Below are 27,471 nucleotides of genomic sequence, written 5' to 3'. Positions count from 1 at the left end.
GTGATGAATTCATGCAAATTATCTGCCAAACAAATAGTAAGGCTTTTAAATCAATTGTGGTGGTATTTCCATGTCAAAAAAACAACAGGGACACCAAAATGTCACACTTTTGGACCCCTACTTTCTGGAATAACCCATAGTCATTCACTTGGTCTGGGCTTTTTCAAAACCAGTAAGAATTAGGCCACAGTTCTTGATTTCTTTCAATTAATTGATTGTTTCCTTTCCAGTTCATGGTTTTGATGTTATCGAATGGCTTATTCTCCCTTTTTGTGGGTGTGTGCTGATTTTCAGAAAAAAATCCTGGCAAGCCACCACAATTTTATTACATTTCAACGTGGCAGCAACTGTGAGTGGTTTTTGTGTTCAACCTACTTTCTTTCACAACATTTTGTGCACATTTTGTAGGGTTTGGGTTAATGAATATTCAGTACAAGTTCTTACACCTTTTGAAAATAGGTAGTTTACAATGTGATTCTGCGTACAAAATGTGATTGAATAACGTTCAGAATGATTAAACAATCGTCTAACAAATTATCGCTGAAGACAAGTAATTAGAAATGAAACTGGTGATGTTCTGAACACATTAACTGATTTAAGTCCAAGAGCTTGACATCCAGCCACATCTAATTATGTACCTGTTTTGCGTACACACAGTGGTCACTCCTCTGTTGGACGTCGGGGGTAGCCGCGAGCTTGCTGCTCAAGGACGTTGGAAGGCGGGAGAGGAGGGAATTTGGCCAGTCAGCATAGCAGAACACCGGCATGGTGGCAATCATGGCGTAGGGGAACATCCCTGTGGGTAGGAGTCAGGATGCCGGGCAATTTATAGTGGCATGTACAACTACCAGCACAGATAAACGTTTATCACTGTGTCAGGAGTTTTAGTGTGGAACCTGAGACTAGGCCTTTCCAAGACCTTTTCTGGGAGTTTTGGGGAGTTTGTGAGAGTAACAGGCTAAATGGCATTTCAATGGTAAAGAGGGGGTGGGAAACCTTACATATAAAACAACTTTAAACATTATCATGGTAAATAAAAAGAATGTATAGTTGTGCACCGTTGAGTTTAACCGTACAAACTTGGGAGTAACAACACAATTTCCAGCCAGCAAATATTAAATAAAAGCCAAGGTTTCAGTACATTGGACATTTTGCAGCCATGTGTTTTATAATGCAGCACTCAATGCAATTTTCTTCATGTGAATTGCCGTTAGATCATAGCCCAAGTTGTTAGACATCTGCAATTGGCGGCTACCGTGACTAACTGCTGGAACCCTCTAATGATACAGACTTGTGCATAACAATGGAAATCACAGCGTCACTTGTAAAACTAGGTCATAATGGTCTGTTATGCTGTAATGACCTGGTGAGAATCCTACCTGTATACGACACAGAGTCAAGTATTTCTACATTAATGAAGATTACTATTCAATTCCAGGGGTTTGAGAGTGACTCGCATCTCAATTTACCAAACCCTTCTAGGTTTCTTTGAGATTGCTCAAACAAAGCCAGGGAATTACCGTGTTCCTCAAATTTTTTTAACGAACATGACGAGACAAAATATGGAGGGATACTTGGTGAGACAGTTTGCTATAAAAACTGTACAACCAGGACATGCTAACGAGAGGGAACGCTGTCCTACCGATACTGAAGATCTGAGAGTTCATGGCATGAAAAGATCCACAGAAGACAAAGGCGTACGGCCGAGTCCGATCGAAGAAAAGGAAGAAGCCCACGGTGAGATCCAGGAGGAAACCACCAATGTGGACGATGATGAGGTCAACGTACTTGTCTGCCATAATAAACCTCAACAGAAAAGATCAGAAACAAAATATGCTTTGAAATTAGATGTTATACTGTATTACAGGTCAAATTTTACAACCCAAAGGTACAGCAAACATACCATTTATGAGGCATGAACCTCGGTGAATGCACTGCTTGGTGCCGATATTTTCGTCATACAAAGCTTCCATTTTTAAAACATGAAACATCTTTACAAACATTTGATATTGGTAAAGGGATTATAATCTGTGTCTATGTATTTGTACGGCACCTGCCAAAATTCAGGCACATACGTGTACGGTGCACTTTCTAACACTTAAGTTCGGTCAGAATGCCAGGTAAGACGGGAAAGGGTTTAACCGTTTATTAACTGCCAATGAGCAGGTTCAGTATTGTAATAATGTGTCCAAAATGAAGGTCGTCTAAGGTCACCCTGGAGAAACACGCAGGTGCAATGTCTGCACAGCCATACGCCAACTGGCACGTGTGCTTTGTTCTCAAATGACCTTGCATTTTTGACAAACTGAACTGGCTGGTTCAGAGAGATACTGACTTCTGCAACACAGTTTTGACAGTAATGTCAGTTTCAAAGTAACGAGGGCAATTTCAAGCAAGTGGAAAAAGAAAAATAAAACAAAGAGAGAGGAGACTTACTTGAATGGATCAAAGACCCAGTGAGCGGACAGTCTGCCCATGGAGTAGCCAAACAGCCAATCAGCATCAATCTTCTTTATTCCAGCCAGGAAGTAGACAAAAAATATCTGGAGCAGAATATGAACAAAACATCCTGTGAATAGGTTTACCAAAAAGAAGTCCTCTCTTTATCAGGCAACTTTTCTAGTTCAACATTACGGTATCCACAGATTAAAATTCTTCACTTGTTTAAATTGTATTCAGTGAGAAACCTTGACCTTAACTCTCCCAGACCATTCAAAAGCCATCACGTGTTTTGGAAGCTTCCACATGACTGATGAAAGTACAGAGGCCGATTTCACAAACATGGCGTAACTTCAAACCATGCATAAGCATTGTGCCACAAATTGTGCCATAGCTTAAGTAACGGTTGATTTCATGAAAAGCTGCTTAGCTGCCCAATGTTTTAAATATTTTAAACTTCTTGGACAAGGACGATCATGGCTTTTTACGACAGTTGTTTCTTTACCAAATTACAGAATTCATTAAATAATCATTCCATTATCTCCACCCACCACAAACTGGGTAAAAAATCTTGGAAGTTTTCTCACAGCCACCCTCGCTTTTCATTACAACCAAAACACCAAATTGTACATTTTGCATTTGAAGCTTGTTTAGTTGAGAAACAATGAACCTTATCTGAATGTCATTAGTTAGTTAAATCACTCATTTCTACTTTGCTTGGTGCAATTTATGCCGTGTAACATGATAGCTTATGTGACGCAGTAATTTGTTACGCAAGTCACAAACATTGTGCAACTAGCTTCAAATGTGTCAGTGAGTGAAGTTACGCCACTTTGTAAAGTTCTATGAAATTAGCTGCAGTCCTGTCAGATTTGTGCACAAAGAATGTGTCATGGGTTCTTGCATGTTGATTGATTTGGGAAAAGTAAAAAAATTCCTCGCACAATGGCCGAGGGACTTCAATGGGTAGGTGGCTGAGGGGGAGAATTTTCCAGCAGCCCTGGGGAGAATCTCACAAGAGGTCTCCTCTGTGACTACCTTCCGGTTTCCTTGGTGGGGCTAAAGGTCAAACCACACACCTGGATCCTGATGAGGGCATAATTCCACAGTGGGATGTGAGCGTTCCTCAACTTGGGGTTTCTCAAGCCGTCAATGGACCTACAGTGCCAACACCAATACATACATGTATGCATGTGGTGAACCCTGAATGAACATCAGGCCATGGTTTGATATGAAGTCTGCATAAAATAACACTGCATATTCCTTTTCCAACTCAGTTTTGCATTCACATAGTCAGCAGTGCTTCTAGGGCCTGTATTACATTGTGACTAAGGATATAAGCACAATGGAACACATACTGTACACGTAAAAGATTCATTCTTGTCCTCAAGAGGAGATCTTTGCTTGATAACAAATTCAAACACTCTGTTTATTAGACGGGGCATAAGGAAACATAGTATAGAATTGTGAATCATGTGAAAATGCAACAATGGATAAAATCTAGTAATCCTCAATAACTTTGCTGACTGTCCCATCAAAATGATGAAAATAGTTCAAATTTTAAAGTTATGGGTCACTTACATGTAATGGATAAACTAATGGGAGTTTGGCATGTGATTAGGGTTAGCGACCCATGACCAGGGGGCCAGGGGTTCAAAGCCGAGTGCTGGCCGTATGTCAAGCCCTTAGGCAAACCATTTCACCCTTAACTGTCTCTCTCCACCCAGGAGAATAAATGGGCACCAGCTTCAGCTGGGGAGTAAACTCAAGATGGATGGGCATCCCATCCAGGGGAGATACAAATATTCAAAGTTATTTCATGTCATGGAAACTGGAGATAAGCACTGGCCTGATGGGTCACATAGGGTCAACAGACAATATGATAACTACTGAACAGAATTTGTCTTGAGCAGAAGCACCCCCTCATCAGTTGAAAAGATCTCTGTTTGTGGGGAGAGTTCATTTTGTTGGTAGCGATGAGACCATAACGTGTGCATTTGATACTCGTTTGTGAACCAGCAAAGTGCAGTTCCCAACTGAGCTTCTGTTGCTAGGAAAAGTGTGCAATCTCTTGGTTCAGCTCGGGGCTCATAGACGTTTTACGACGACACCACAGTTAATTCAGCTCCAAGTATGAGACAGCAACTATTCAGAGCAGAATCCACTGGCAAAAAGCTTTGGGTGGAATAACTCACCAGAATCTATTGGCATCCAGAAAGAATAACTGGAAGCTGAGGAGACCGTACAAGTAGGTGTGATTGTTCCACGCCGTCTTGTCTAAGAAGAAGATATACCAGTAGGGGATGATGAGCAGGACGCAGCTGACACGGTAGAAGGCACCCAAGAGGATGCCAAGAGCACCTGGAGAAATGGGGAAGCAACATGAAGTTGATCTCGTTGATGTTCCCAAATCCTTCAAAATCTATTGAGAGGTTTCAGAAGATGGGCAGGATTGAGGAACGTACAGCCAAGATATTATTATTTCAGTCTGGGCTGATGACCTTAATAGTTTAATAGAGTGTAAATACGACCCTGGTAAAAACAAGTTTGCATCTCAAGTTGCCGTATTTTCAACCTCAATGTTACATTTATTTGTTCTACAAAACAACGCCATTTCTTTACATTTTGCTGTCCTAAATTTCCTTTTTTTCCATTGTTTATTATTGTGTAAGTACAATAAGTTAAAGAGCAACCCTTTCTCAACCATGTTTTCAATGAGCAAATTTTCAGTTGAACAGAAAACCTATCATATGAACGGTGTCTTCCCAGATGACATCACCTTCAGCTGACAGAAACTATGGTCTATCTTGTCCAAGAAAGTGCACTTTTTGATACACCTAACCTAAAAGGAATGTCAGATAGTTCTCATTCATAAAAGAGGGGTATAAAGTCGCACAAAAGCATGAAGAAGAGAAATTTACTGCTTGGACACTTCAAGTACAAGAAATACAAGAAATGTACCATCAGGTTCCTGAATGCTGAAGTATTTTGTTGGATTCTGAGAAGTACCAACAATAAATAACAAAGTCTGAAGTAAGACTTAAACTGAGTTGAAAACAAGATTCAAAGCTGTCACGGACAACAACTCTCATTACAATTTACTTATTACACGTCTCTTTATGGACCATTAATGTGGGCTTCGAAGTACATGTTGGTGTATTATGACTAAGAGCTTATGTGGGCGCCACTCCTTTCATCATACTCAATTCAGCATTTCCCATTCCAGGCCCCTGCCCAGCTAGCCTTTGATGCTTCTGTCCAACTTCATCACAGGCAATGGCTTATTGCCTGAAGAAAGTCCCACAGTAATTCTCATTTACTTGATTAAGGCAGACAGTGGATATCACGCAGCTAATGCCAAGTGACTGTCAGACTCTGGCGCTCAGCACTCAACCAGAGAAATTGAAGCTGGGTCATGGCAACCTTTTGACAGTGAACTTAAACTTGACTTTCAGCAAATGCAAGATTTACTGGCTGACTTTCATATGTACGATATTTGTGGAGTATGTATTTCTTACTGCAACAATTCATAACTTGCAACACTCCGAGGTTCCGGTATGGAGATGGAGTGATATTTGCTAAAACAGACCGGCGGCTCTGTATATTATACAAGTGTCATATTCAATTCAACACATGGTCTGTTCCCAAAGACTTCCTGGCTGTTGTGTCTGTGAATGAAACAAATTCCATACAATGTGTCCACATTATTGGCATTAAGAGGCTCTGGCATCAGTCAGCATTTTAACCAGTCAGCTGCCCTTACGAACACAAATGAATCCGATGGTAGTAGTTATGGCAAACGCTGGATATTTCTGCCTGCCCTAATCAATGGCAAAAGGCACTGTGAAAACTACTGGATGGAGCAAGTGGTCTGCGACAGTCACTCTGAATGAATTCAATACAACACTTTCGGCCACTGAAAGGGTCGGCAGGGGTGTCCAGGGACAAGGGGTCGGCAGGGTGTCCAGTGACAAGGGGTCGGCAGGGTGTCCAGTGACAAGGGGTCGGCAGGGTGTCCAGTGACAAGGGGTCGGCAGGGTGTCCAGTGACAAGAGGTCGGCAGGGTGTCCAGTGACAAGGGGTCCGGCAGGGTGTCCAGTGACAAGAGGTCGGCAGGGTGTCCAGTGACAAAGGGTCGGCAGGGTGTCCAGTGACAAGGGGTCGGCAGGTGTCCTGTGACAAGGGGTCGGCAGGTGTCCAGTGACAATGTCGCTGGATTTGTCTATCCACTCCGAGCAGAACAAAAGGGGGTGTGTTTGTAAATGAAATTGACGGTCCATTTGGTACCAACTCACCGTATAGGCGTGCAAGTATTTGCAAGTTTGATTCAGAGCACGCCAAGGACGTGCAACAACTTTATTCTGGAATGTATAGTCTTTGCGTACATGCCGAATGCATGCAAAAACCCGGTTATAACCACTTATCTTTCTTTCGCTGATTGGGGGTGCACTTCAGCTTGGGGAGGATAGATAGTCTGATCTTGTTTACATGGTCTACAGTGCAAATTGGTTTAATGGGACACTGCTACTATTATTAATCAAGGGGTATGACTTACCAATGAGCATGACCAGGTAGACCACATACATCCAGTCAACGGGCAGGGGTTGGAGGATATTGAAGAGGGGGAAGTGACAATGGTTGGGATTGCCAAAGCGAACATCAATCCTGGACATGCCCCTTTCCTGTGGAATGTCTATCAGCATCAGGATGGCTGGCAATGCAGAAGAAATTATGATGTAACGGAGATGTTTTTTCATTCAATACTGAAATTATCAAAAACCGTTTTGACCTTTCACTCAAACCATTTGGGATTCAGCTTCTCTACTCTGCAGTCAATTTCAAGAAACATGAGGCAACTTTGAACCACGCATAAACCCTGCACCACAAATTTATGCCGTAGCTGCACAACATACATGTACAAGTTTACATTTGATTTCAGGAAAAGTTAAGCAGCTGCGCCATGTTTTAACAATATTAAATTCCTTGGACGAGGACAAAAACAGCTTTTACAAGAGCTGTTTCTTTCCAATATAAAAACTGTCATCAAACAGTCACTGAATCACAACTGCCCACCATTTTGAGAAAGTATTCATCCTTTCTTCGTAGGGACTGGACATAAACTCTTGCAGTTCTATCAAAGCCAAACAAATTTTTCATTACCTTCCAAAACAAAGTTGTACAGTACAATACTCATATAAGCCTTGTTAATTTCAGCAATGATGAGGTTTAACCGAACATGATAAGCCAGTCAAATCATTCATTTTTGCTTCATTTGGTGCAACTTACATCACCTAAAAATGACTGCATAAATTACGCCATGATCTGTTGCGTACGTCATGGACTTACACAGTGCGTAAGTTTCGTGAAATCGGTCTTAATTTGTTGCACACCTTGTGCAATAAATGTGGCGTAAGTGGAATTATGCCATTGTGTATACTTTCTTAAATCGGCTGCTGGAATGCTCTTGACAGGAAAATGTCTAAATATCCATTGCTACTTGGTGAAATACAGCCGCAAGTGGACAGACTCCCTTCTAAAATTACAAAATAAAATCTGGCATAGTCTGAGTGATGCACTGAACCAAATGTAAACTAACTAAATGTGCATACCACTTTCTACGGTGTCAAGAATTATTACTGAAAGCCATTGGATTCAACTATGCACCTATTTTCCATTTTGGTGACAATAAAAAGAACAATAAACAAAGCTAAAATCTGCTTTCTTATAAAAATGAGAGCAATGAAGAGATGACATCAAAGCTTCCAGCAAGCTAACTATTAAAGTGGAAACCACAATAACCTGGAAAAACTGAGTCTACTGGAAACTTTTGAATTATTTGCTTTATTAAGTTCCCGTCAGAGAAAGCATACTTCTATCTTTGAAGCCTATGCCCCACTCCACATGACATCCTACTGAAAAAAGACATCATGCAGGTAACAATGTTGACGGTTCCCATGTTCAAAGTCCTGGAACTAAACCAGTACCTTACATGTGACCGATATGGCTGGAACAATAAAATCATTCAGAAACCTTAGAGTTTGAAAGACTAAACAGAACAGACAAGCTATCGTCACACAAATGCAAATGAAACAGAAGTTTCACACCATACTCACCATATAAGATTCTAACTAAGGCAAGTGCAGACGGATCTCTTGGTTCATTCATGAGGTTCACAAAGCGCCCCCAACTGCTGACGTCTGCCAATTCAAAGCCAAACAACCGCTTCATTCGGCTCAGCTGACTTGCTCCCATCTTGGTTTTATCTCCGTCGTCCAGGTTTCTTTTCTCCTTCTGATCCGAGCCATTTGCTTTGGCCATGTCTCTGTTTTTTTTTTGGTGATACTGTCTTGGTGGTAACAATTTAAAACCTTTAGAATGAAAATACACAAACACAAATTTCAAATCTACGCCCATGTACGTGCTAACAACCTGGTAACCCCCAAAATGTCAAATGGTACAATTTGTTTTACTGTTAAATGAGAATTGGTACACTGAGTTCCTTCAGTTCACATGAACATAACAATTTGCATTCTCCATACTAAAGACACTGTTGCTATACCTTGTCCCTTGGGGCAAGCAACTGCTTTTGTAAGTTTTGATTGCACTAATTACACCGTTTTCAGTGGATAAGGTCACAAAGGAACCAGTCTATTCCAGAGATGATGTTCGCTATGCAAAAGCATCACGAGGTATAGCAAAAGTATCCCCAGTCTGGGGAACTCGAGTATGTCCAATAAGATAACTCAGTGTACCACATTTTATTCCAATTTAACTCGCAAAAGGCTTATTCAGCTCTTGATCATGAATATGTATGATAATCTACATAACAATCTGTTGAAGTAGTATGACAACTCCCCTGTGACAGACACCTGTGAAGAGCTTTTCTTTGCAAAGATTAACAAACTAACTAGCCAATTCAACAAGCAAGGTGCCTCACAAAATAATAAAACCCACTGAGATCAGCCTCTAACAAAAACACAAAAAGAGGCCTAGGACCACATCTAGCACAGCAGTCAGAGCAGTGTTCTGCAGTAGGTCTTACAAGACAAGAAAACAAAAATGCAAATGCCTCACACTAACATTGTGATCAATGAACACTTTTCATTGCAACTGGCACTGTACTGGAAAAAATTAATTGATACATGTACCGGGTTTGTACATGCACTGTACATGTACATGTACCCCAATAACCTTGACGTCTCATGCAGTACACACTCAGAAATTAATTAAGATGGGCTTCTTAGACCAACAGTTTCAAATCTGATGAGACATTAAAGACATATGCAACAAAGCAAAAATGTGAACTTACACAACACCGTGCTATGCACACCCACACTGAATAAGATCCCGTCGCCAAAATGACGACCTTTCTCCAGCAAGCACCTCCAGGAGAAATGACACGTGTACTACCCACCTCAGTGTCTTACATTTCCCCCCGACAGAAGACAAACACTTGACAGAGAGTGCACACAGGTCATAACTGGGACTGAGTGATGCGTAGGCTGTAAGGCAGAAAATCAATAAATTGATATTAGGGTAATTCCAGTAATCAGGGGTCCGTTTTTTTCCTCTCCCTGTCACATCTGACAAATGAGTTTGTAAGTTCAAAACACATTTTCTAATTTCCAGAGGTGATGAATTCATGCAAATTACCTGCCAAACAAAGACTAATAGTTTGAAATCAATTCCGGTGATATTTCAACGTCAAATAACAAAGGTCAGATGTAACAGGGACATGAAAATGTCACACTGCTGGATCCATAATTTCTGGAATTACCCACTAACCTTTAGTCAACCAATGCACATGCAAAACACACTTCCTGAATTTGGGCAACATCTGTAAAATGCTACTTCTCTCAAAAATTGAGATACCTGTGTATTGCGGACTCCCCTATTTCTTGTCAAATTTCTATACTGATCCAATATTGATAATTGATAACTGCTAACATCTTCATTCATCTTTGCCGTTCACTATGACTTACTGTCTATTCTTTCTAATTAGCAGGAGAATTTGCAGGTACAAAATTGTGTTCTGATGATTGCATCCTATTTTATGCAGGTAGTAATTCTTTCTTATGACAATAAAAATGATCATTTGAATAAGGAAATGAGCATTTGCTATTCACAAACTGGAAAAGATGATTAAAAACCTTGAGTAACAATTGCACACGTGTGCATTAAAATCAGCTTGGAAGACCACGTATAGACAGGGTTTTAGAAAAATGATTAATCATGCATACAGGTATATTCAGACTGAAACCTAAATTGTAAGACTCAAGAATGGAATCTCAGCTTTCCAAGAAAACAAAACTGATCCCACAAGTAATATATGGTACACAGTAATTTTTCTCCTAATCCACAAAAGCCAACAGGTGATTCCTAAACTATCCAGTTTGTACTAATGAATCCATCTCCCACTGTGGACGGGACTATGTGACAAGGTACATGTACTCGTATTAAATTGAAATCCAACACCCAAGTTTTCTTACTGAAGACAAATGTTTTGGAAAAGACAAAATAATTCTTAACTAATATGCATTTTCAAATATTTCCCCCATGAGTACACTCTTGTGTACGGGTCTTGGCCCGGTACATGATGCACTTACTGATAAAAGTGTTCCATGACACCAAAACGTTATAACGTTCCATTCCAACAAACTAAGGCCAACCAAAAAATTGAATTTTTCAGCCTTTTTAAAAAGGACCAAAATAAAACAAATCCAACAGCAGTTAAAAATTTGATCCAATGCACGTCAAAATTTGCAACATCAGACTCATTTTGTATGGCGCAGATAACACATAATGCACACTGTTATTTTCAGAGCGCTGTTAGCAACAACCACTTCTGAACTGGACCCCAATAACCACAATCTTTATTCTTTGGCATTTTGACACCGTCCACATTGACTCCATTTGTTGACTTAAACTAGACTGACGTGTCGATCGTGGTTCTATGACGCTATGAATTAATCACCGAGACAAAAAATCAATTTCTTTTTTCACAAAATAAGATAAAGCCCTGGTGAGCAGCGTTCAATACTACAACAGTTGATAAGCGTGAGAAAGTGCAGCTCATTTTTTTTTGCATTACATATTTCTTCCTCGTGGCAAAATGCAGGCACTAACAATGTGTGAGATAACGAGGCCACTAAGGTGGCAATTACCTTAAAAACAAAGCTTGCGTCACTGCCATTACGAAAAACAAACAAGACAATACAAAAGAAACAACAAACTACAAACAGGGAAAACAAAATGATCAACAAATAAACATAATGATGAATAAGAGGGCTACAGGAGGGGGGTACATATACACTTGATCACACATCAAGCTAAGACCCTGGAGACTAGGATGCAGGAAATCTATTGCATAAGATAAAAATCTAAGTTTCTGCTTGAAACTTAGAATTTAAGTTTCTGCTTGAAACTCTCTGAGAGAAATCGGTAAGCTATTCCATAGTTCAGCTCAATTTACACTTTACTTTTTGTTTCTCGAATTGCATTTGATTTGCAACTATTTCTTTCGGAAAATCTCAGTGCAAAAAGTAGAGTGGAGTTATACTTCATGCACTCCACGATTCAATGAATTCTCTTCCTTCTTTGTGCTGCCTAACTCGCTCCTTGAGTGAGTAAAGTTAAAGAGTAAACAGAACCGAAAAATTGTTTCCTATCAAAAGCGGGAAAAAGATCACGGAGGTAAGTGGGTAAAATAGCTTGCTTTAAGTTTTTCTACCAAAAATATTGCATGAGCTGACGGTCACTTTTTTTTTGGTAACAAGTGAAAGTTTAGAAAGCAGATGGTTGAGGATACGAGAACATGAGAAAAAGTGGCCTGCTAAAAATAAAACACAGGATGATGTTTATAAAAAATAAGGCTACGAATGGGAACAGAGGGCGTAAATAAGGCTCAGAATGTGAACAGGGGGCGTAAATAAGGCTCAAAATGGGAACAGGGGGTGTAAATAAGGCTCAGAATGGGAACAGAGGGCGTTTATTTTTAAACTTTTTGAAACAAAAACTGGGAACATACTTTGGGGGGGGGGTTACTTTATAAAACACAGCTGACCTTACCAGGATTTCTCCAATTTAGACCAGTAATCTGTGATGTTACTATAGGATATACATCTCAATAGGTAGCAGCCATACTACTCAGCACCAGAAATGTTTGGCCAGTGAATTCCATATGTTCATGGCGTACGTGTACATACAATATTCAAGTACGTATAAGCTCCACGCATTACAAATAACTGGAAATAGTATTATAGAGCGAGTACCTACCAGCAAAATTCAGTGACTAATTTTTTTTTTTAATTACCAATTGCTACATTCTTTTTCACAAGCTTACCAGTAGCTTTGCCACAGTGAAACGGTGCTAAGTGCAAACTAAAAAAATAGATCTGTGGCAGAAATTGCTAGTCTAATTAACATTGTTATTTACCTACGTACTTATATAGTCATTTTAGGTTTAATTTGCTTCAACACAAACATTCTAAGCAAACCCAAACAAATTGGTTAAAATATCATAACGCTTTCCTTGGTTTCTAGAAACAATCTAGAATTAAATACAGACAAAAAATTTACATTCATTCGTTCACATTACACCATGAATAATTACATTTTAACTTTTTTCTACAGTGTAAAAAAAAAATGCACCGAATATGGGTAATTCCAGAAATTATGGGTCCAAAATTGTGACATTTTTGTGGTTCCAGTTACATCTGACCTTTTTTGTTTGACAAGGAAATATCACCGGAAATGATTTCAAGCTATTATTCTTTGTCTGGCAGGTAATTTGCATGAATTCATCACTCTTGGAAATTAGAAAATGTGTTCTGAACTTACAAAATCATATGTCAGATGTAACAGGGACATGAAAAAAAATGGACCCCTAATTTCTGGCATTACCCATACATATCACATCAGTCTGAAAATTGAAGATTCTTAATGATGTTAATGCTCACGATGTAAATCAGAACTCATAATTTATTACAGTAAAAACATGCCACACAAGAAAGTAGAGTGGTGAATTAAAAAAGACAAAAATTCAAAACTTTAGTTCTGCATGAGCAAAGGGAATCTCTATTTCTATACATCTGCTGATACTTTCTGATATTTCGCAGAATAACTGAACTCAATCTTTGAATTGAAATCACTTAGCTTCAATCTCTGGTAATGGAAATACATGTAATACATGTCCCAAAGTCTCCTCATATTTCCAATTGAAACCTGAAACTCGACTGATGAAATACAGTCATGATGATCTTGTCTCTGCCTTATGGAAATGTTCGAGAGTTTATGAGGCAGAAAGTGAATATGGAGCACCTAGATGTACATGTAATTTAATTTTGTGTATTTCAGTCTATTCAGCAGTAAGAACATGAACGTATGTGGTGCAAAATGACATTTATGGCATACCAAAAGCACAGACCAGTGTACATGTCCATGTATTCCAAGTCCTCACATTAGCTTCAATGAAAGGCTATCCGCTCCAAGCGGAACAAAAGAGAGCGTGTTTTTTTGGTACTCATTGCATAGGCGCACGTTTATAATGGAGATCAATAGTGTGTAACAAATTTATTCTTTAATGTATGGTCTTTGCGTACACGCAGAATGCGCGCAAGAATCTGCTTGGAAAACTTCCTACCATCTGTCTTTCTTTTGCCACTTGGGGGCGCACTTCAACTCGGGGTGGATACATGTACTTTTCTCTGCTTCTCTTTCTTAAAAATAACAGGAAAATTGACAGAGAGCAAAGTCAGGGTACCCGCAGAAATCTGAAAACCAAATTCCATAACTTTTCCCAGAACTTTCCAGGACTAAAATATCACAATTTCCAAGACATTCAATACCATTTTGCTGAGGGAAGTTGTTTAAAATTTGGTAATTATTAACCGGAAGACTGTCACAGCCACTACTCTAGACTGTACATTTATCATGATTCTGTTTGCAAATCAGAAGCACCCCATCAAGACAAACCCTTCCGGGACACCCTATTTTTCCTAAGTTTCCATGACTTTCCAGGAAAATTTTCCAGAAGGTTTCACAATTTTCCATGACTGTGGGAACCCTTTCAAGATGAGAATTTCAAGTTGTAATATACAGGTAGAGTAACTTTTACAATCTTGATTGGGCTTTTCATGCCCCAAACTAGTCTGCAATGTTTGGGATCATCCAAACCACAGTAATACATGGCTGGCCTGACTGTAACAGTTGAGTTCAATGAACTCCAGTTGGGCGAATGGTACGCACAGTCGTATGACAGGGGCGAGACAGGATTCACTGTAGTTTTTTTTTTTTGCTCATGGAGATATTTTTTTTTGCTCATGGAGATATTCAGGTAAAAATACTGCAACAAGTAAAGGATTCATAATCCCGATTTCATTCATTTCATTTAAAGGGTCCACTTCTGAGTTTAATATGTACATGTATGTACACTGTAGTTTGAGACTGCGTTGGCACTATGCAATGAAACCAAAACCATCACCAAAATATTCTTAATAATGTGAGCTTTCATCAAGCCTGAGTCACTACTCTATTAACCCTAACAGTCCTCAGTCCTCCAACAGGTGAAGGATTGAGGACTGTTAGGGTTAATATAAAGGAGCTGAACCATAAACAAAATGAGACTGCTCTTTGCATATGTAAGAACAATATTCGTTTTTCGCAAATGGAACACAAAAAATAAAGTGTCCTGTATACCAAGACACCAAAGGCCAAATATCATTGGCCAATCGCTGAAGAAAATTTCCCTACCTTTGACAAGTTTATGGAGTTCATGCCTAACATAATTCGTCTAAACTATGGCACTTCATCGATTACATAATAAAAACTCGTTTTTGCGAGCACAAGCTGTTGATGTAAACAAAATGACTTGGGTACATGCTGTACGTGGCACATGCCCTTGATTTACATTTCTTGATTTAAATTTGTTTAATTCTGTAACAAAAGAAATGACTCGAAGACAATTAAAACGTATGCAGCTATCACATGGAATGGAACTTGTCTCCAAATTTTATTCAAAAAAGAATTAAATTTTAAAAAATCTGATTGTAATTTTTTTTCAGAAACATCGCCAAACCCGTCTGTTAAGGTAGAATCATTGTTTGGATTTTGATAAGCCAGTACTGATTAATTGGCAAAATTATCAAGGCAAAACAATCAGACAATCAATCTTGGCCCTGCATGATATGTGAAAGTCAAACCTGGTTATCAAGCTAGGGATACATGTTTGTAGGCCTACGTGACATAAGATACGAGATATCTCAGGATGGGTGTAAAAACGATTAGGCTTTTTAGCTTACTCCTTGTGTCAACATGATTTGTCACGAGATGCAAAAACCTGGTCAGTTGGTGGAAATGTTGAAAGCACCGTCGTCTCTACCGATCCATGGGAAAAAATTTTCATTTTATAATGAGATCGGGACGCTTTGTCAAATGTACATGCAGTAGGCCTAGGCCAAAGGTTGCTGGCCCTGTGTTTTCTTTGCGAAACGTGGAAGACCCACTGCTCAACATCTAAGAAAACCCATCATCAACGGTGATGTTGCAGCCCGCCCTCTTGTGGTGAATGTTTCCGGTCTGGCGACTTGACGCATTGTACGAAATCTCATGCAAGCTGAGATTCGACGTAAATTTTGCAGACAACAGTGACAAAATGGCGAGCAACACCTCGAGAAAAACAGAATTTGACAGCCTAAGGAAAGCACTCTTTCATTCCCCTACTGCTCTGGAGGGGAACCAGCAGGACGAGCCAGGTAAATGTTTGTTAGAAAAGTGTTAGTGTAGGTATTCCGCGCAGATATTTTCATATTTGGACCTGGCCTATGCCTACTCCCGGTTCCAGAACTATAAAAATACCAAACCCACAGATAGCCATGCACTAACTCCCAGAGTTCCGAGTCCTAGGCCTAAACTCATTTGGCTGTTTTGATTGTGCCAACTTACTCTTTTATCACAGCCATTTGTGCGGCCAAATTTCATACATGCCTTCTTGGTGAAGATAGATGTCAGATGGTTAGGTTTATTCACCTTAGACCTATCCTCATTAACACATATAGGCCTAATTAAAATGGTGAAAATCTTCAGCATTTTGCCCATTGCTTTTGAGTCAACTCGTACCTTAGGTGACTCATACCTTAGGCAACACCTACCTGGAGTTAAAACCACAGTCGTACCTTCATGTTATCAATTCGGTTGTAACTTTCTTGCTTACAAGCTATGGCAAAGCTGACAGTTATTGAGAGTACGTGCTGCTGATTTTCTGTTGTGAGGATGGGCAAAATGCTCAAGAATTTCACCATAAGCCTTATCACAAATACTGCATGGGTGATTTTGCACAATGGTAGAAAGGCATTGTGGGAAGGTTTGCTCCTTTTTCCTCCCCACAATGCCTTTTCTATCATTGTGTAAAATCACCCATGCGGTATTTGCGATAAGGCTTATGTTAATGAGGATATAAGGTGAATAAATCTCCCCATCTGACATCTAACAAGAAGGCATGTATGAAATTTGGTTGCATAAATAACTGTGATGGAAGAGTAAGTTGGCACAATAAAAACTGCCAAAATGTGTTTACGGGAGTTTGTACATGCCTATCTCTAAGGTTTGTATAAACCAATGTATGGACCGTGTACCAAGTCATACAGTTTGACTGTTGAAGGTGTGAAGGTGTAAATATGACGGTTTGGGGCATTAAACACAGAGATTGCAGATCATGTATGTGGCCAAACTTTGAGCAATTTTGCACGTGCCGTGTTACGTTGGGACTCGACTTACCGAGCATTGCATGCATAGAGACCCAGTGAAACAGCATCTGAGCATGCACAGGACCAGTGGACGATGCATCAGCTGCCCTTACCAGCAGCGATGTGGCATGCACGGTGGCGATGTCACAGTGCACAGTCCATTCCACGATGCACAAGCACTTTGGCCGTACTGATGATTATTTGCTAGACTACTGCTTTGGGAGATGAGAAATCTATCCCCAGTCTCTTTTTGGTAAAGTGCACTCATTACGAGTCAACTTGTCTCAATCAATGATGTGTCTCAACAGTCGAGTTGTCTGTCCATTTGAGGCACAGACAGTCGAATTGTCCCACCAGTCGAGTTGTCTCAACGGTCGACTTGTCCTTGTCCCCTACTTATCACTGTAAACCACCATCAAAACACCCACCAAAATTTGGGATGTTGGACAACTCGACCATTAACCAACTCGACATGAGACAACTTGACTACTGAGACAACTCACCAGGTAGGACAACGCGACTGTTTACCAAGTCATCTGTGAAAACAACTCTATCATTTAAGGTGCGAACATGACAGAGTTTGGGAACTTTAACACAGATTGCAGATCATGTGTTTGGGCAAATTTGCGTGTGCCATGTTACATTGTGACTGGTGGACAGCGTATTGGCCGCCCCAACCAACACAATACCTGGCCATGACGGTGATGCTGTGGGGCTTGTTTGGTGTCACAGTGCATGGTCTGGGGTGCATGGGCACCTCGGCCACACTGATGATCAGTTGCTAGTCTCCACAAGGCACCACATTTCAAATCACACAGTGAACGCACCCACACTTACCTTACATACCTAGTGTGGACATTCCTTTCTTTTCGTGCAGTGAAGAAAACTCAGTGAAAATACTTATTTTTCTTGAACTGGGAACATGATTTTTAGCTGGCTTTTTGTACAAGGTCTTCTTGACTATTCCTTTTCCTTTTACGACAGATGACCCCCACCCCAAAATGCCTTTAAACCTCTTTTTCAGAGAAAGGGAAACATCCTGTGGACATGTGTAAGGCATGGTTACCATTTAAGATCCGATAAGGGAGGTGCCCTCCAGTAAGCTTTTCCGGTAGCAAAGTCCCCTTTTATATCGGACCAGCTACAGGGACTTGGAGACTGGTCTGGCGGTTGATGTAAAGGATAATGCCGGAGGTACGCGACATTTGTGGGTGAGAATGGGCCCGAGGGCCATTCTTACCCATGAATGTCGCGTTACCAAGGGTATTGTGCGACTTAACCTCCATCCATGACGTCCCCCTATTGTTTCGCCTCTCCATTATTTTGTACGAATGGAGCGACTTTGTTTGCAAGAAAATAAACCCGAAGGATTTGTCGTTATGTAACTTTCAAATGCAGGCATCCCAATATTTAAGCAATTGTACAATTAAGCTGGGTTCATTCTGTATCAACATGGCGTGGAGTGAAAGTGACAGTGATGGCGGTCTATTCCTAACATAGAGTGTATTTCAGTCACAAGACAGTGACGAGTATCACACTGATGATGCAGTAGCTGATGCATTAGACTTACAAAATCACACCACAGTAAAATTAGAAAACTGTAGCTACCAGCCGATAGTTTCTGATATATCTGACGATGAGCTCCTTGCAGTGTCCTTCGCATGAGAGGAAAAAACATCCAAACTAACCGTTTTGAGACGCCGAAAGGAGACGAAGAGATAGCACGAATGAGTAAGAATGAGAAGGTAAGCATTCCCCAGAAAAATAAAAATGAAGATGTTTCTTTCTTTAACTTTGTTTTATGTGATCTGTTTCTTGTTTATTAAACTCCTGCACAAAAGAGGTTAAGTCAGCTTTGGAACAAAGTGTTATGAGTGAGAAAAAAAATCAAAGTGGACCATTTCTTTAATATCATATTTCCAAGCGAATCTTAACCTTCAGTTTTTATAATGGAAAACACCTGCAAATTAAATCGCGGACAGATTTTTAAATTGTACCTTGCCAAAATGGTTACAAACCGAACAATTTAAGAAAATAACCACCTAGGCGTATTCTTGTTCAGAATTGTAAAAACACATTGAAAACCTGTCAGATTAACAATTTTGTCAAGACGTTTGGTTCTATGTAGAGTAGGTTGTGTATAACTGATTGTTTTGGTGAAATTTTGCACAGTGCATGCAGAGTCACTCGGTGTGCAAAATGCATATTACTTTCAAGTCGTTTTTGTAAGACTTTACTAAAACCTTGAACTAAAAGGTTGTGCCATGTGTTTTGACACTTTATTGAGGGAAGTTCGCTCTTTTCTAAGATTATTCGGTTTGTGACCATTTTTGGTTGGGTACAATAGTAAAATCTTTCCTAGACTGCTTATTTTGCTTTTGCTAGAAACGTTCATTAATTTGTGTTTTGCGTATAAAGGTTTCTTCTGTACGATTTCTAGTTTCATCTGTCCCATTTGGCAAACAACTCAAGAGCACAGAGTTTGCGCAAAGGTCACGATTGTGCTGAACATATCTAATATTTGGACCAAAAAGTTACTTTCTAATTTTTTTTTTCAGACTTAAGTGGGCGTTAGAACCTTATCGTCAATGGCAAGGTCAGCGCAACCATTGAGCCATCAACTGCCCGACACTGAGCACAAATCCTTTCAATGTTCGTCTTGAGGATATGACCAAGGATGAGCTTAATTATTCTATCGCAAGATTTCTGTGCGAGATGAACAAACAAAACGGAGAGAAATTTCCAGGAGCAACACTTCACGAACTCATGATTTGTCTTCAGCTTTATTTTGACACCATGAATAAGGCCTACAAATTCCTGCAAGATCCTGACTTCTTACAGATCAAGAATACACTGGATGGACTTTATGAAGGATCGTGCCAAGGAGGGTTTGGGGAATCGATGTAAGCAAGCTGAGGTTATAACCTTATAGGAAGAGGAGGAACTAATGTCAGCTGGCGTTCTCGGAAGCGATAACCCGACCAAGGAATATTACTCTGACCCTGAATTTAAACATTTAAGATCTGCTGTTTATGTCATGTATTTTTGTACAAAATGCGTAAACTGCACAGCATAAAATTTATGAGTTTAAGAAAAATAGGATTTTACTAAATCTGCCTCGCATAATCAAAAATACTGTTTACAAATCAGCTGAAGCTTTGAAACCAAAAAAATGAGACTTGCTTGTTGTTTGGTACAATGCACCTTGGATCAAATGGTAAGTCTACATAAAATAGATATCTTAATGAATTCTATTATTGTTGGTACAAAAACTAATTTTGTAATGTTTTAAGAATGAATTCCATTCCAAAACTCCATTATTTTGTAGGAATGGAGTGGTGGAGACGTTGCCCTTCCAAATAATGGAGAGGTGATGTCTCTACGCTCCATTCGTACAAAATAATGTAGCGGCAAAACAATACGGTGACATCACGGGATGGAGGTTAACAAACACTCATCCACCCTGGAGTCTATTGGTTATAATTTGACTGGTACAATCTAACCCAGAAGAAACCCCTGTCACATTTTTCGCACTCAACGCTACACATAAGAAACCCTTCCCAAGCATTTCAAAAAAGCCACTGCCCACATGGTTTTTCACACAATAGAATCGACCAGGGTTTTATCTCAAGCCTAACTGTGGAGCCTCCCTGCACATCAAAGCCCCTGCCATGGGGTTTTGCAAACAATGCCCCCTTAAACCACCACATTTGCCAATGCTTTGCTAGCCCCTGACTCTTATGCATGTACACCTTGTTTGATATATTTATTGGGGAGCTATAGTCTTTTGGCATAACAACCTCTGAATGAAAAATGATGTCTGAGGTCACTGAAAAAAATGCTCTCAAAAACCTTTGAGACCCCGAGGTAACTTAGCCCAATCGCGGATTCTTTGTGGTGGCCATGTGACCAATCTGAAGGAAGCTTTGCGCATGGCATGACTAAAGCCTGGTTTCTGCCGCCTGCCCAATTGCAGCTGAAGCACTCGAGTTGTGCCAGCCATAGCCCATGTGTATACACAATGGACGCGCGTTTCTGGCGTGGTGCTGGGAATGCATTGTTTTGCGTTGCCAAATCTCACTCGAATTTTTTTTTTCAAAGGACAGATGAAGGAATAAAAAGACAAAGAAAACACACAAATATTTCTTTACTCTCTTTTAATACTTAAACGTTTTGAAAAACCAAAATTGTCAGCCCTCAAGCGATCAAAAAGAAATGATCATGTGATCAAACAGAAAAACCCTGTGCCCTCGCTGTGTGTAAGATAAATGTCACAAAATGTGCACAGTTTTGGTGGTTTCTGCTATACTTATCCGTAGAATAGAAATTTTACATACATAATAAAAACATGAAATCTCGGCAAACTGATGATTTTTAGAAGAATTTGTTGTTAGACATAAGGAAACAACCACTTATAACGTCTCCAGTAGCCACTCTGGGGGCTAGTAGTGCTTCGATCCTGTTCGTGTGCATGTACATGTGAGCAAGACTCGGGAACTCATTGGTTGGCTCGATATCCAGATAAGTCACATTTTTATCCACTGAGGTTTGAGTTATCAAACGTGTAGAATGTATAAAAGTTTTCCTACCATTGTAGAACACATATATATGAGTCATTCTGTCCGTGTTGGTTTAATGCAAGTTTGAAAGTTAAGGCTTATTTTCGTTAAAATTCCTTCAAGCGAAGGCATGTCCGGAAGCTGGCGATCTTCCACGCTTACGTACGATGGTCCATCCAGCAGCCAGAACATAAATGTACTCATCCAAAAATAATAAGCAGCTAAAAAACATCTGGAACAAGCCCGGTCCATTCGTGGAGTGCCCTTATTGCATGCAGCATTACACTTGAAAAATATCACACCTCCATGCAAAAGCTGGCACTGCATTAAATGTTCTTTGTTTTCGTGTTTTCTTAACACCCACTGCTTCAGAAGAATCGCGATATGGAATATTATAAAGTTTCAATCTGCCCATCAGTTAATTAATAGTCAAAACAATACAATCCACCTCAAGCCAGCAGCAGGAATTAACTTTTCGGCCAACTCTTGCTAGTAGGCTATAATCCGGTAAGTCTTTTTCTGTTCAACTCTGTCTGTTCTCTAAGGGGCCATAAACTGATGCACCTCACTGATTTCAAAGGGCACAGATCAGACAAGCCTGTGTACCAGACGGGCAGGCTGAATACTGGACTGGCTTAATACCAGATTGGGTAGGGTTGGGCCCTTTCCATTCCCGATCTAAATGGTCACCGTCCCTAAGTCCACAGAACATCTTCCATTCCTGCATCGTGTGGACATCTTTTGTTCACAAGTCCACACTAGGTACACCTGTACGTGTATGTAACGTTAGCGCAAAAAGTGCATTTAACACACTGTTTACCCCCAGAACTGTGGGTTGTGTGCTTGGTAGACAACAGACACCACAGTTCTGGGGTACGCACTGTAAACGCCTCCAACAAATTCTAAATCCACAAAAGAGGCACAAAAACTGTTAATGTTTTGGTTAAAGGGAAATGTCCATTAATTTGAGGGTACATTTCATTTTTGAAAGTGGAGTTTTTTCACACATACACAAACAAATCTCTGAGCTGCATAACTGTAGGCCACCATTTTGCCTTCTTACTGCCCCATTCAGGAATGGGCGCGCAAGTAAATGCAATTATCATGCCATAGACAAAGTAACCAAGGAGGGCACCTTGCCATGGGAATAGGAAAAAGTACACGAAAATTCCTTATCTGGTCCCAATTAAATAGCATGGTGATGCTTGTAGTTACGAAGTTGCGATCCTGCAGGACTCACACTTTATGACCGCCCTCTGTTGGTTTATTGTATAATGCTACGACCCCTTGTGCGTAATTCTATGGTCCACGCTAAACCCCCGAGACAGCATGGCTGCTTGTTCCAGAGCTGTGTGGAGAGGCAATTTTCATGAAGTGAAGCTGGCAATTTTTCAGTTTCTAACCTTGTGTTCTTCAGCCAGAGTGTTGTTTTGGCAAGTGCTTCACTGTCAAATACCACTTGTGTTAATTTAGAGCCTGTTTTAGAGGTGTGGATGGTGTCTGCGTCTTGCCAGGGTGCTGGCGATAACGATGCCCTACCATGTTTTGATAATGCCGTGTTTCACTGGTTGACGTTGACAAGTGGTCTATTGAAACTGAACAATTTCTTTCCCTCATCAGATTGGCCCCTGCTTACCAGGCTTCAAGTAGAGCATGACACTGAAGTTTGCATGAAGAATGTGCAAAAAGGTGAGTCCTGCTCTTTCATTGCAGTAATGTTCCTGATAGTTTATTGGCAAACCAGCTCAGTCAGGACTTAGGCCTACTCAAGTCCCTGAAAATCAAACTGAAGTGTCATATTCAAGGCCCTGTGCACAATGTACATGTACACAAATGATGCCAAAATGTTACTGTATATAGATTTTGCAGAATTTTGGGGAGCTCAGGATAAAGAGGCATAAAAGATGCAATAGTGTGTTTTAGAATTCTGAGTGTATTCTTAATTATAGCGCATGTATCCCATTTTTATTTGTGATGGCAACAGGAAAAAAACCCACACTTGTATCTGAAACTGTTCCCAGGATAAATAAGAATACATGAAAATGAAACAAAAGGCAGTAAACAGCAGACACGGATGAGTTGTGCAAATTGTCTGCATGTATGTAATCGCTAAAAATTAGAAATTTCTGTCATAGCTCATTGTTTCTGGATTCTTTCTAAATCGTGCCAGAATGACGTTTTTGTCATTAATTGGAAAAAGCGGGACTTGTTTACTGCATTCTTTTTCTTTTTAAACGTGGGCTAATTTTTATTCTGAACAGGCATATACACTACATTGCAATTTTCAGTGCATGGACTCTAGCTTCGCAACAGTTTTTTCTGTAGAAAAGTGTTGATAGTACTGTAAATAACTCAACTTTTTGGAGATTTTCTGTAACAACATAATGTTTTTATGTTGTGACTTTTAAAAACATTTTCAAGGGTCCTTTATAAAGCAACAACTGATTTCATATGTTTAAATTTACTTCGAGGGAAGTGCTTCTCAGTAGGGCTCACTGTTGGCAAGTTATGCAAGATTACATTGATGCATAGTAGACGCTGATAGTAGAAAAGATTCAGTTGACAACTCGCAGAATTCTGTCACTAGTACAGTTACTTGGAAAAGGCATAGGCCGTTTACTAGACAGGTTCAGTACCTCAGTCGATGACATGTCGGCCAACATGCATCAAGTCAGCATGCAGACAGGCTTAGGGTAAGCTCTGGTACGGCATGCACCCGATGGTTTGCTTGTACCCGTAGGCTTAATTTTGTAAACACCCGAAGTCTTCCAAATCTATGATACGCGCAATCAGGTATATGAGTCCATCCAGGTGTTTGAAAGAAAGAGGAATTTTTTTCCAAGGTTTATAACATCACAGGATTTTGTCCAATAAGCCCTCCAAGGGCTGGTGCATTCTTCCCAGAAAAATGGAAGGAGAGGGACTGGCATGATGTCATGACAAGTTTTTCTGCAATGCTTTTGAAGTGTGCATGTGAAGTAGACTAAGATCAGCTGTATAACCCACCCTCACGCTCATCTTGCACCTTTACTTTTAATTGATATTAATGATAGTTTTTTGATGTCATACACATGTAATTCAAGAATTTAGTATAGGCATAGTAGTAAAGTAGGGGGGGGGAGTTACTAATCATTTCGTCTTGTGCCCGGCAAAAGTGCACTTATGCCCTTTTGCCGGGAAGCATGATCACAGCAGATGAGGCTCACAAAGCAGAAAAAATGTTCCTGGCAAAAGGGCGTAAGAAACACACCCTCTTTATATTTAGTAAAATGGGTAAAATTTACTACAGAATCAACACAGGCTGTACAAAAAAGCAACCTTTGAACAACTTATCAAAACGACTTGGGAATTTTTTTCTTCTTACATTTTGCAAAGAAATCTTTGCATACAGTTGCATGCATACATCCTCTTGCCAGGAAATTTTTGTTTGCAGTGATCATGCTCCCCGGCAAAAGGGTGTAAGTGCTTTCATTCTTCTTCCAGGCACACAACGATTTCGTCTAGATATATACTTAAGGTGCAGGTACATGTACTTGTAGTTTGGTTGGCATAATGCCTGTATCTTGTCCAGATATGTATAAGTTAACAGACCGATTAGTGGTATCATCAAAACATGAAATGGATCACATTTGCGATCAATTTTTTTTTCAGTGATGCGTATTGATGATCACAGCTATATTTGTCCTATTTCAATAGAATAGCAGATTTTTCTCCATTGATTTCCTGCTATGCTCCTCTGTTGTTAATACTCTTTACTACTTAAGTACACATGTACTTTTGGACATCTGCAGTAAACTTCTTCCCACGTTTCCTCCGAGGTCAGATATTTGTGCCTGTTACCTACCAAATCAGCATGTATTCTTAATATTTAAGATTAAGTTGTGTTTGCTTCTTGCTGCAGAAATGCATCAGCAACGCCTGGAGGATCTGAAGAAGAAAGTGGACTATTTGGCCAAGACCGACTGGAAGTACACACCTGCCCAAAAGCTGATTGGATTAGAGTGAGTTGTGTCTCACAAGTTCAGCCAATAAAAGGAGGTGACAGAAAAACAATGAGCCCACAGATCCACACTCTGCAAGATGGATTGGTCAACAATGATGTCATCTTACAAAGGCAGCCAATAAGAGGAGATGAAGCACTCACTAATGGGAACACTAACTGATCAGCCTAAAGGGGTGTCATCTCAATCATAAGGGGCAGCCAAGAAGGGAACATTAAAGGCTGTGTTGGTGGGAAAGATTGACAAAGCCCGTGTGGAGAAATTCATGCCGTCCTGTAATGGCAGCCAACAAGATCAGCTGAATCACAACAGATTCAGAAAGGCACCACCTCAATGGCTGTCAAGTTGAGAAAAGATGTCACTTTATAGAATGGACGATTTAACTGTAGAACCAGGCGGACTGAAGGATAATTGAAACAATGGGTTGGTTCATGTTTTATCTGTAGCACTTGAAGTGCCGCTCTTGAAAGGGCTGATCTTGATAATTTGATTAGGAGAGGGGAAAATTTCGGTTTAACTCCAATTTACTTTAATGTCAAACCCAGACGATACAAGAAACCTACGTGACGAACCCTTGCAAGTTGACGATTTCGGAATGTCCAGCTTCTTGCGCGGTCAAAAGACTCTACCAATGGTAATGAATGGCGCCCTATTACCACTGATAAATTTCGTATAATCTATTCGCGCAAAGCTTTATTTTCTTCAACCAACTGAAAGGAAGACGTTTAAAAAAAAAGGAATTACCGTGTTCTGTAGATTTGCTCTTTATAGCTTATTAAATGGTTGTAAATATCTCGATGAACAGTGTCGTGATGTGATGTGCACTCCCTACCGAATTGTATTCTGTAATTCCAAGATTTTCTGTTCAAAGTCTGCTTCACGATGGAACAGTCAGTGGCATGTGCAGGTTCAAATCAAGGTTGTTACTGGCAGCCGTGTGAAAAGTAATTCCCACATTTTGAATAAACGGTCGATTTGATTCAATCTTCTTGGTCTTCATCTTGCGTTCCCGTTTGTGATGACCCACGTAAAGCAACCACAGCGCCCTCATGCGGATTCATCATGCAGTGTCTGCCATGCAGTCCTGAATTGAACCGAACGGAACCCTTCACACTCATGCCTCGGCGACGTGATTGATTTTCCCTCTGCTCTCTTCTGGATCCACATACATTATTAATCGTCACTCTCGGCTCATTTTTCCTATTCAATCTCCCCCGCCCGAAAGCTGGAGCCGGAATACATTTTCCCTTGTGATGATGACGGAGGATAAATAAATCATCGTGGATTCGATGACGGATGGGAGGTCTTTGTGCCCCCAGATGTCAAGCCCATCTTTGGGCCTCATCGTCACCAGCCAGCCAAGTTACTTCTCCCCCTTTCGTTTTTTTTTTTTTTTCGTCTCTCAATAGTCGGCCGCGCCGACCGGCTAATACCGCGATAAATCATCCCCGATTTTTCGGCGTGTTTGTGTGTGTGCGCAAGCCGCTTTATTTAAAATGCGGACGCGGTTGTCGTGTTGAAAGCCGATTCGAATCACCCCCTTTGGCAGATGCAGAGAAGGAATGGGGGGGCCCTACAGTCTGCCTCCCATCATTCCATATTCTTATCCCAGAATGTCTGTAATGTGCTTTGATGGCCGGGTCATAATTTACAGAGCTGGACGTGCGGAATAAATTGCATATTTTCCGCGACTGAGAACAGACGCAACGGCAATTCACTCACAATATATTC

At 40.3% G+C, this 27,471-nt stretch overlaps 2 protein-coding genes across 8 annotated transcripts in view; one reads left to right on the top strand and one right to left on the bottom strand.

Moving 5' to 3' along the window:
- Positions 1-15,956, bottom strand: part of ggcx (gamma-glutamyl carboxylase) — a 29,749-nt gene extending 13,793 nt beyond the window's left edge. Inside the window, exons 1-9 of one of the 4 annotated variants that reach the window (XM_022225594.2) lie at positions 15,738-15,956; positions 9,854-9,941; positions 8,553-8,807; positions 6,995-7,150; positions 4,635-4,800; positions 3,519-3,597; positions 2,437-2,543; positions 1,643-1,806; positions 639-796 (exon numbers count right to left, since the gene is read on the bottom strand). In XM_022225594.2, coding sequence (XP_022081286.2) covers positions 639-796; positions 1,643-1,806; positions 2,437-2,543; positions 3,519-3,597; positions 4,635-4,800; positions 6,995-7,150; positions 8,553-8,757 — 1,035 coding nt within the window. In that variant the 5' untranslated portion in view covers positions 8,758-8,807; positions 9,854-9,941; positions 15,738-15,956. Of the gene's footprint in view, positions 1-638; positions 797-1,642; positions 1,807-2,436; positions 2,544-3,518; positions 3,598-4,634; positions 4,801-6,994; positions 7,151-8,552; positions 8,808-9,748; positions 9,942-12,507; positions 12,647-15,737 lie in introns of those variants that run through there. The other 3 variants (XM_022225583.2, XM_087149170.1, XM_022225603.2) reach the window with 3 other exon arrangements.
- A 68-nt stretch (positions 15,957-16,024) lies between these two features.
- Positions 16,025-27,471, top strand: part of LOC110974180 (uncharacterized) — a 62,795-nt gene continuing 51,348 nt past the window's right edge. The window contains exons 1-3 of one of the 4 annotated variants that reach the window (XM_022225632.2): positions 16,032-16,190; positions 23,360-23,428; positions 25,641-26,724. In XM_022225632.2, coding sequence (XP_022081324.1) covers positions 16,091-16,190; positions 23,360-23,428; positions 25,641-25,744 — 273 coding nt within the window. In that variant the 5' untranslated portion in view covers positions 16,032-16,090 and the 3' untranslated portion in view covers positions 25,745-26,724. Of the gene's footprint in view, positions 16,191-23,359; positions 23,429-25,640; positions 26,725-27,471 lie in introns of those variants that run through there. The other 3 variants (XM_087149173.1, XM_022225623.2, XM_022225642.2) reach the window with 3 other exon arrangements.

Source organism: Acanthaster planci, linkage group LG19 (genome assembly GCF_054643075.1).
Source record: "Acanthaster planci isolate LZ-2023a linkage group LG19, COTS_SCS, whole genome shotgun sequence".
NCBI classification, from domain to species: Eukaryota; Metazoa; Echinodermata; class Asteroidea; order Valvatida; family Acanthasteridae; genus Acanthaster; species Acanthaster planci.
The sequence above is the reverse complement of the archived record's forward strand: the minus strand, read 5'-3'. Positions and strand labels throughout refer to the sequence as shown.